The sequence below is a fragment of the Lynx rufus genome, unplaced genomic scaffold (assembly GCF_022079265.1).
Source record: "Lynx rufus isolate CCGP_SWC_20201006 ecotype Redwood Valley unplaced genomic scaffold, mLynRuf1.p SCAF_36, whole genome shotgun sequence".
NCBI lineage: Eukaryota > Metazoa > Chordata > Mammalia > Carnivora > Felidae > Lynx > Lynx rufus.
In genome coordinates this window covers 898399-908138 of record NW_025814852.1, presented here as the reverse complement: position 1 = coordinate 908138, position 9740 = coordinate 898399, and the positions used below count along the sequence as shown (strand labels likewise).

The following is a 9740-nucleotide window of genomic DNA, read 5'->3' as shown; positions in this document are numbered from 1 at the left end:
AATCCAGCTGTCGCCTGTGTTTCCTGCAGTCCTCGCCGCTCTGGGCCCTGCGCCTGGCTCCGGCCAGCTCCCTGGGGACTTGACCGCACGCACCCCCCCCCTCACTTTGGGCCTCGGTCTCCCCTTCCCGTCTGTAAAATCTCGGACGCTGGGCAAGGGCGCACTGGTGTTCGGTCCCGGTGGGCGGGCCCGGAGTCAGGACCGCTACGGAGAGGCGCCCTCACGTCCCCCACCCAGCGCAGGCTGGGCTCTGACCGCACCACGGCCCCTCCTGCTGGCCGGTTCTGGGTGGTGCCCCCTCATCTACTCCCCAGGCAGGTGCCCTTGGCCCCCTCACCCCGAGCCCGGAGAGGCCTGAGGCCCAGGGGAGCTCTGTACCCGATGGGCTTTTGAAGGTGTGGGATTAGAACACGGGGTAGGGACCAGTGTTACCAGAGGACAGAGAGGAAGGTGGCTTCGGCATCCATGCCCCCCACCCTGGGCTGCCCCGGAGAGTGGGCTGACCACCGGACAACCTCACGTCCTCTCTGGCTACTGTAGCGCCTCCAGTCCCCCGTTCTCCGGCCTGGGCGTCGAGAGTACACAGCCCTGCCCGTTCGCCAGGCCCCGGGCGCCACGGCCGGCGCTGGGCCCCGGAGCACGGTCTCCCTGCCCGGCCCTGCCCCCACCTCCTGCCGTCTGCCACCCCTCAGGCCCTGTCCGGAGCCCTCCTGGCAGGATCCCCTGCACCGCCCCCCACGGGCAAACCTCAGCCTGGCCCTACAGAAGCACCGAGGGCCGTGAGGCTCAGACGGGACGGGGAGCTTCTTGGCAGCCTTCCCGGAGGAGGGGACTGCGCGGGGGGTATGTGTGCGCAGAGAGCTGGGGGCAGACACCGTGGAAAGCCTGCCAGAACTCCTCCTCCCCCTGCATCCGAGTACCTGCTGCCTCCCCAGCAGGAAACGCCGCCGGGCATGGGCGGGGCAGCTGGGCACAACCCCATCCGAGCCTAGCTCAGTGGGCTTGGTCCCAGGCCAGCAGACAGCCACGCCAGCGCACTCGGGGGTCATAAATGCCGGACAGGAGAGGCCACCCCAGGTCCCCTGCTGAGAACCGTCCTCCGAGATGCCACAGGCACTGCTCATCGGCTCCGTCTTTGTCCTGCTCAGGCTGTCCCTAGGCCAGGGCCAGGTCCCCATCCAGGCCAACTTCGATGCCAGCCAGGTGGGCCCTGGCAGCCCCTCCTCCTCGCGAATTACCTGCCCTGCTTCTCCACCTGGGGGGTGCATGACCCGCAGAGAGGCCGGAGGGCCAGGGGAGCCCCTGGGGATCCTCCGGTCCCGGCTCAGCTCAAGTCAGGGGGACAGGGGAGACAGCCCCCTCCACCTGCCCCATCAGCTGGGCACGGGCTGGGCTGGGGAGGACAGCAGGCCTGCTCTGTGGCCTGTGCCCACCACGGCTCCCCAGAGCCTGGAACCGGGAGGAGTCGCAGCTGCCCGCCCCCCACCTGGGTGAGGGTTGATAAGGATGCAGGGCCCCAGCTCTCCCCGCACCCTCCCTGCAGTTCCAGGGCACCTGGTACGTGGTCGGGGTGGCCTCAGACGACCAGGACTTCCTGAACTCCAAGGACGACACAAAGATGCCCGTGGTCTTGGTGACCCCCTTGGACAACGGTGACCTGGCCCTCAAGTTCGGGTACCCTACGTAAGTGACCCCACAAACCCCACCTCGGACTGGGCCTTAGACCTGGCCAGTGTGAGCCACTGAGAACACAGGTGTCCCTGGCACACTAGCGAGCTAGTCCCAGGCCCCTGGTGGGGTCAGGCTGCCGCAGCAGACGCCTCAGCCGTGGAGGAGCATCGTCCCCGGGGCGTGTGTGTGTCTGAAGGGGAGACCCCACGTGTCCTGGCCGTAGGGCTCCCCCAAGTACTTCACGCCTGCCCCCTGTCCCCCAGAGGGCTGCCTCACCTCTAAGCAGCGCTGGGAGGGGGCACAGGGGTGCTGGGGTGGCCTGGGCCCCGGCCCACCCGACGCGGTCAGAGTCCCCAAGCGGTGGCCTTGGGGACGCCGTGGTTCCTCCTCCCCAGGCCCGACGGCGGGTGCCAGAAGATGCTCACGACCTTCACGAAGGGGGCTGCTGACGGGCAGTTCAGCGACGCGGGTGAGGCTGGGCAGGGCCGGGGGGCTCCTGAGAGAGGCGGGGGGCGGGCCCCGGGCCGAGGCAGCTCAGCTGGCCCTTCCCCCTCAGCCATGGCGCAGACCGACATCCGGGTGGTGAGCACCGACTACAAGCACTTCGCCGTGCTCTACGTGGAGACCCAGAAGGCAGGCGTCAGGAGCGTCTGGCTGCAGCTCTACGGTGGGCGTCCTGGGGGGAGGGGCTCCCAGCACCCCCGTCCCCCCACTGGTCACCAGGCGCAGGCCGCGCCTCTGGGAGCCATGTGCCCAAGGTCCGTCTGCACCGCCACCCACGCACACATTCCAGCAAGTTCCAGGTCCATGGCAGGCTGGACCGCTGTGTCCCTGGGTCTCCTGGGGACCCCCATGTCTGTGGTAGAGGGGTCCGGACCCCTCCCCCCACCCCCGTGCCTCCTCCCCTTGCCTCCCACCCCACCCCACCCCGCCTTCCACCACCCTCCTCCTCCCAACCCTGCCCTCTTCTGCTCACCAACCCTCCCTGCTCTCAGCCCGCGCCCCGGAGCTGTTTCCTGAAGGTGCCCAGAAAATGCAGCAGCTGGCACCCCAAGTGGGCCTAAACCCCAGCCAGGGCGCCCTGCTGCCCCAGTCCGGTGAGTGCTGTCCCCGAGCCAGCTCAGGGCTGCAGGAGACTCAGACTGGGAGCACCACTCCCCCCAGGTGTGGGACAAGCACCAGACCTATCTGGGCCAGAAGAGGGCGGGCCAGTGCCCTGGCCAGTGGCCTCTCCGAAGGGGATTGCAGGCAGGGAGGCTTGGCTCCTCAGGGGCGGTCGGGGGCCTCCCCCCCTGGGGAAGGGGCCTCTGGCTGGTTCCTCAGACCCCACTCTCTCCCACAGACCAGTGTGCTGGCGCCTTCTCCTAGGTGAGTGCTCGGGCCGGCCTGGACGCCAGTCCCCACAGCATGCAGCGCGCGGTGCCCTGAGACCCGTGGAGACCCCTCTTAGCCAGAAGGCTGAACTGTGGGGGCCCTCCTGCCGGGAGCAGGCGGCAGGGGGGTGGGTACCATAGAATCAAGGTGGGACAGCAGACAGCAGTGGGCAGGGACAGAGGGGCCCTGGGGCTGGGCCCAGGGAGGGCAGGAGGGGGCGAGAAGACGGCCCTCACCCCACTACACCTGCCCCCTTGTTTGCAGGAAAGAGTCCTCCCAGGAGTGCCCGTTGGGGGCCATGCTGTACGGGGCCTTCCCCCAGGAGCACACCGTTTCTGTCCGCCACCCATCCCCCGCACAATAAATACTCTCCTAAAGCCCGTGGCTCTGCATTTCTTGACCCTCCACGGTGGTTTCCCGGGCACAGGGTGGGACCCCTCGCTAGGCCGAGCAGAGCTCTTCAGGGCCGGGCAGGCGCTTGGCCTGGAAGGAGCCGAGGCTCTGCTCCAAGGGAGGCAAGCTCATCCAGACTGACCAGGGCATCGCAGGGGCCTTCCTGCCACTTGCTCCCCCTCCCCACGCACCAGGGCACCAGCCTCAGCAGCCCAGCCCCGGGGCGGCCACCCAGAGCTCCCGCGGACACAGGGGACCTCCTGGGCCTTTGGGACCCTTCCTTCCACAGCACAGAGCAGGTGTCTGGGCCGCTCCGTCCCGCACTTCCCCTGACCCAGAGCCAGAGGAAAGCGGGGTATGCACAAAACTCTGTCCTGCCGTTGTGTCTGGGTAGGATAACATCGCCGCTCTTTTTTTTTTTTTTTTTCAGTTTTTTATTTTGAGAGAGAGTGCAAGTGGGGGAGGGGCAGAGAGAGAGGGAGGGAGAGAGAGACAGAGAGAGAGAGTCCCAAACAGGCTCCACACTGTCAGCGCAGAGCCCATCTCGGCCCCGATCTCTCTCACGTTTTGTGAGATCGTGACCTGAATCGAAACCAAGAGTCCGACGCTTAACCACCCGAGCCACCCAGGCGCCCTTGGCTGGACATTTTTAATTAAAAACACAGCCCTGTCCTGCCCAATTTGCTGCCTTGATTGGGGCCCTTCTGGGCTGGGAGGTCACCCTCTGGGGGCCCCAGACAGCCCCTCCACACCTGCACCCAACACCTGGGCACCTTGGCTGCCCCAACCCACATGCCAGCCTCTGGCCCACCTGGGGACACGGTCTTCCCCCCCCCCATCCCCCCGCCCCCAGCACAACACCAGTCTGGAAGTCGAGCCCTGGGGATGGGGAAGAGTGTGTGGGAAGGCCCAGAGAGCCAGCCCCCTCCCACACGTGTGACCTGTGAGCTCACCGTCCCACCCTCTTGACAGGCAAGGTGCTGCCTGCCCACCTAGGGAGGCGTCTGCTGAGAGATGCTGTCTGAGCTCCAGGTGATAAATTAGCGGATGGAGGGGTTGATTTATCTGTCGTCACTCGCCTTCCATATGGACCCAGAGAAGAAGGACAAAGGTTGTCACGGCAGCAACAAAGGTTTAAGGTGGAGACGTGGGGATGCGCTCCCCTGGCAAGCGGTGCAGGAAGCCTGGCCACCAGGCTCCGGTGGTCCTGCCCTCCCCCACTGTTCCCCCCCCCAGGTCCCCTGGGAAGGGCCGGAGTGGGGAGATGCAGATTGCTCCCCCCGTGGCCTTATGGACACCTTTTCCAGGGAGGGCGGCCCTCTTCTGGGGTGGGGCAGCCCCATAGGACCCCTCAGGAAACCAGAAGGGCTGTGCCCCCGGCACCAACATATTCACTAGGGGCTCATGCCGTCCTGCACCACCCGCTCAGACCACACGGGGGCAGTCCTCAGCCAGTTCCCCGCCCGGAAGCCACGGAATTCGTCCCCTGGATCAGCTCGTTCCCTGCTGGGCTCCCAACCGCCCCCAGGGGGTCCCATCGCCCCAACAGGAAAAGCCAAAGTCCTTAGCTGGCCGAGAAGGCCCTCCCTGGGGCGCCTGGGTGGCTCAGACGGTTGGGCATCCGCCTTTTGATTTCAGCTCAGGTCATGATCTCATGGTCCCTGAGTTAGAGTCCTGCATCAGGTTCTGTGCTGGGAGCACGGAACCTGCTTGGGATTCTGTCTCCCTCTCTCTGTCTCTCCCCTGCTCACTCTCTCTCTCTCCAAATAAATAAAAGTTAAAAAAAAATGTTTTTAACTTGAAAAAGAAGAAGGCCCTCCCCGATCCGCCCACCTCTGACCCCATCCCCTCCCATCTTTGCTTCTGACCACCCTGAACATGCTGGCCCCACGCCTGCCTCAGAGCACAGCTGCCCCGGCCAGGAGCGCTCCTCTCCCAGCTCTCAGGCTTCAGCCCTGCATGCCCTGGGGTGAGAGGCCACCCTTTTCCCCCTGCACCCCCCCCCACTCCCTCCAGTGTCCTTTCCCTTCCCCACCTACCTGGCGCCCAGATATCCACACGTACCCACACCCACATTAAAGAAGATTGCTCCCTGCAGGAAGATGGGCTGGTAAGTTACATTTTCTAGACCCTTGTGTCTAAAATGAAAACAGATCTTTCGGTTTTCTTACCATGTTTTGAACTCCTCGGCTCAGGTCTTGTATTGGTTTCCTGTGGCCGCTGTAGCCAATTATCACAAACTTGGTGGCTTAAAACGTAACATTTACCTCCTCACAGTTCTGGAGGCCCAAAGTCCAAAATCTGTGCCCCTGGGCGGAAATCACCGTGTTGTCAGGGCCGCGTTCCCTCCAGAGGCTTTAGTCTCCTCTTAGTGAAATCTCTTTCCGCCTCTCTCTAAGGACATCTATGACAGCATTTGGATAATCCAGGAAAATCTCCCCATCTCAAGATCCGTAACCACATGGGCAAAAAACCCTCTTCCACACAAGCTGCCATTGACCGTTGCCAGTAACTCTGGGGGACTCCGTTGAGTGTGCCGCATTCTCCCTGGAAACATTCCCCCAGGCCCCCGGCACTGTGCCCAGAGGAAGGAATGTTTAAGGGGGTCCTGGGGGCTGGTGGCCCCACACTCCCATTGCCACACCTGACCCTCCTCCGGAGTCTTGGGTACACAGTAGACTTCAGCATCCCCTCCGGACACCGACAGGTCTCGGAGTTCCTACAGCAAAGGAGTGGCCCCCAGGCTCTCTCCAAACCTGCTTCAGCCCAGCGACCTTGGGGAAGGGCGTGCCCACACCACCCACGGACAGGGGCACCTGTGAGCTCTACCCCCCTCACCTCACCCCTGTCCACCTCCGCTCTGAGCAACCCCTCCCCCCGCTCCAGCCTCAGTCAGCTCTGCCCCGAGGGGTTCTCAGCAGCCCTCTGCTACTCTCCCTGCACCCCCACCTCCACCCGTGCAGCCCTCAGCTGTTTCTCCTCCTGGCACTCAATGTGGGCCTTCTACAAATAAATCAGTTGTGCCCCTCCCCGCTCCGCCCCTGCTTAAGCCCTCCAGCAGCCCCCCACTCTGCATTCTCTCATTCACAATATCTACTGAATGCCGTATTTAAGCCCTGAAGGCGAGGCTAGTGAAACAGATGTGAAGTCCTCCCCCTCCTCGGACCTCTGGGGGAACCACCGTAAACAGGATGAAAAATGCATTCGTTCCCTCCTGCTGATAACAGATTACCCCCCAACTCCCTGGCTGGAAACGAGAAGCATGTATTCCCCCCGTTTCTGAGGGTCAGGAATCTGGTCCTGGGTGATCTCGGGCCTCTAGCGCAAGAGTTCCCACAAGGCCGTGGTCAAGCCACAGGCCAGGGCTGCGTTCTCCCCAGAAGGCTCGGCCAGGAGGGGGTCTGCGTGCCAGCCCTTCACTAGTTGTTGCCAGGCCTTGGTCCTGCGCCACGTGTGGTGGTGGGCGAGTCAAGGAGAAAGAACGGGCAGCCCATCGCTCCAGTCTCCTGGCCAGGGAGGGGCAAGTTACTCGACCGGACGGCGATGGGGCAGAGACACAGGAGGCCGGCCCGGTTGGGGCCGTCTCACAGTCTGCTCCCACAGTAAGTGGCCAGAGGTACTTTATCTAGTGACAGGGCTGGAAAGCAAGTACACAGAACAGGAGAGAGGGCTGGAGGTAGTGGGCAGGCTGCGACACTTTGTGTCAGGTGACTGAGGAAGACTGAGAAGCTGGCACTTCACTGAAGCCCCAAAGGAAGCCCGTGAGTCTGAGGGGACCAAGGGGACGGTAAGGGAGGGTCACCGAGGCTGTCACCCAGGGGACCGTAAGGGAGGGTCAGGCTGGGCCGTAGGAGGCACACGGTGGGGAGCGGGGGTAGGGGCAGGACAACATCAGCAGCGCGGCCGACAGGCCCAGCCTCAGCCCTCCCCACGACTGCCCTGTGGTCACCCTGACTCTCTGGCGAGGCCTTGAGCAGAACCGTTCTGTGCCTTCCTCTGGCGTCCGCAGTGGCTGCCCCTCTGCCTGGGATCCCCCATCCTGGCGCGTCACCATCGTCCCTCGATTCCCCGGGGTCACAGCTCCGACCGCACGTGGACTACGCGAGAGTTTCACGTTTCGTTTATTATCTGTCCAATCCATTAGCTCTCACAAGCTCCAGGCGACCAGAGACCTTGTCTGTTAAGCAAAGTGCTCAAGACTAGGACAAGGGAAGGCACAACGGAGGGGATGGATGGATGAGTGCCGGGAGCCTCGTGCGCTGGCCGCCACACTTTATTCACGGTCGTATTCCGACCTGCCGCGGTTCGGCGTTAGGAAAGTTCGCGCGTCTAAAGACCACGTGAGACAGTATCTCGGGAAGGGCGACAGCAGGTGCGGAAGGCAGGACGAGGCCGCTGGGACCAGCAGGGGGCGAAGCGGCGGGGGAGGGAACCCCGGACTCCGCGCGCGGAAGGCGCGCAGGCCTCCGCGCGGACGCGGGAACCGCACCCGGAACAGGCCCGCCCGGGGGACCCCGCCCGCCCCGGAGACCGAGCCCCGCCCCTCCAGCCCGCCCCCAGGCCCCGCCGCCGGCGCGACGGGCCTGGGTCTTCGGGGCGGGACCTGGGCCGTAAGCCCCGCCCCCGGCTCCGGAGCCGTCCTCCCGCGCAGGCGCCCTGGGGCCCGCAGCCTCCCGGGTGGTGTCCCTGCCGCGGCCGCGGTGCTATGGTGCCGCCGCCGCCTCTGTCGCCGCCTCTCTGCACGCTGCCGCCGGGGCCCGGGCCCCCGCGCTTCGTGTGCTATTGCGAGGGGGAGGGAAGCGAGGACGGAGGCCGCGGCGGCTTCAACCTCTAGTAAGTGGCTGGCGAGGAGCGCGGGGCGCCGGGGGCGCCGACAGTTCTGCGGGCCGTTCCGCCTGACAGCCCCTCCCCCCACAGTGTGACGGACGCCGCGGAACTCTGGAGCACCTGCTTCACGGCGGACAGCCTGGAGGCCCTCGTGGGTATCGGGGCTGCCGGGCAGGCCTGGAAGCCCCCGGCACTCCGTACCTGCAGTGCGGACCACCTCTGGGATCGCAGGGGGCGGTCTGGGATCCCGCGGTAGGGGTGGGTTGGGGGGGTCTGGACACCCTTCCCCCAGCTTTGTAACTGTAGCCCTAAGATTGGCCCGGGGTCCTGGGTGGCCCTCCGTCAGGCAGCTTCGGGGTGGCTCCAGAGTCTCGGGCAGCCGGTGACCAGCCCCTGTGCCCTGCAGAAAGCCCGTTTGGGCCTGAGTGCGGCTGAGGAGATCACCCCCCGGCTCAGGTGAGTCGCTGAGCGGGGAAGGAAGGGTGGGTGTGGAGCTGGGGGTCTGGACACCGCACTCAGCACACCTCCTTTCCCAGGGCAGCCTGTGAGCAGCAAGCTGTGACTTTCGCCCCGCGGGAGGATGGAGCGTCCCTAACCCTTTCCGGGGGGCCCTGGGCCCTGGATTTCGAGCTCTCCAAGGTGCCGGGCCCAGAGGCAGCCTCCAGGTTGCGGGCACTGACACTGGGTCTGGCAGAGCAAGTGTGCCACTTGAAGAGGCAGCTGGCAGGTGGGGTGGGGAGCAGGTACCCCGAATCTTCACTAGGGTCCCCTGCTCGTGCCTCCATTCCTGGCTTTCTTCCCCAGGCCTGCAGGTGACAGCCACCAGCCCCAAAAAGAGCCCTTGTCTGGCAGGGCCTCAGTTCTTCTTACCAGGTAAGGCCTGTCACCTGGGACTTCGGTGGGGGCTGTGCTCCTCCTCCCTCTGTGACTCCCCTTCCCCAGAACAAGAGTCGGGCCCCAAAGACAGCATGTGCACGGAGAGGGGGCCGTGGCTCTGGGATTCTACCGACTCAGGAAGCCCCGTCCCGTCCTGTTGCCCTCAGACCCGGACCCTCAGAGAGGTGGCCCTGGACTTGGGGTCAGGAGGCGGTGTCCAGGAGAGTCCCTCATCAACCCTGGCTTCAAGAGGTACTCACCCCCTGCCCCTCCCTCCTGTGCCCCTGGCCCAGCCCTGGACCCCTGCCCCTCCCTCCGTAAAACCATAGTGTCTCTTCCGCTTCTCTCCCAGTAAGAAACCAGCCAGTGGTGTAGACTTTGACAGCCCCTGAAGGCGCAGCACCAAGTGTGACCCTGCCAGGAGTCTGCTCATGCGGTGGGGACAGCGCCTGAGACCCCACAGCCCGTCCTGCTGCCAGAGGGGAACAAACCTGCTCCTCGGACCCCTTCCCCATTAAATAAATGGCTTCCTCAGGTGGAGGAAACGGCCATGCTCTGGCTCCTGGGGTCTGGCCGGGGGAGAGGGATCAGGGGTCTCC

The 9740-nt window shown here is 64.9% G+C and overlaps 1 protein-coding gene across 1 annotated transcript; it reads left to right on the top strand.

Annotated features, from left to right (window-relative positions):
* Positions 1-7884: 7884 nt before the first annotated feature.
* PAXX (PAXX non-homologous end joining factor) lies at positions 7885-9690 on the top strand. Its single transcript, XM_047093795.1, has 7 exons — positions 7885-8271; positions 8356-8416; positions 8672-8721; positions 8802-8992; positions 9070-9138; positions 9309-9393; positions 9494-9690. The coding sequence occupies exons 1-7, from the start codon at positions 8144-8146 to the stop codon at positions 9531-9533; spliced, it is 624 nt and encodes a 207-aa protein (XP_046949751.1). The 5' UTR covers positions 7885-8143; the 3' UTR covers positions 9534-9690.
* Positions 9691-9740: the final 50 nt, after the last annotated feature.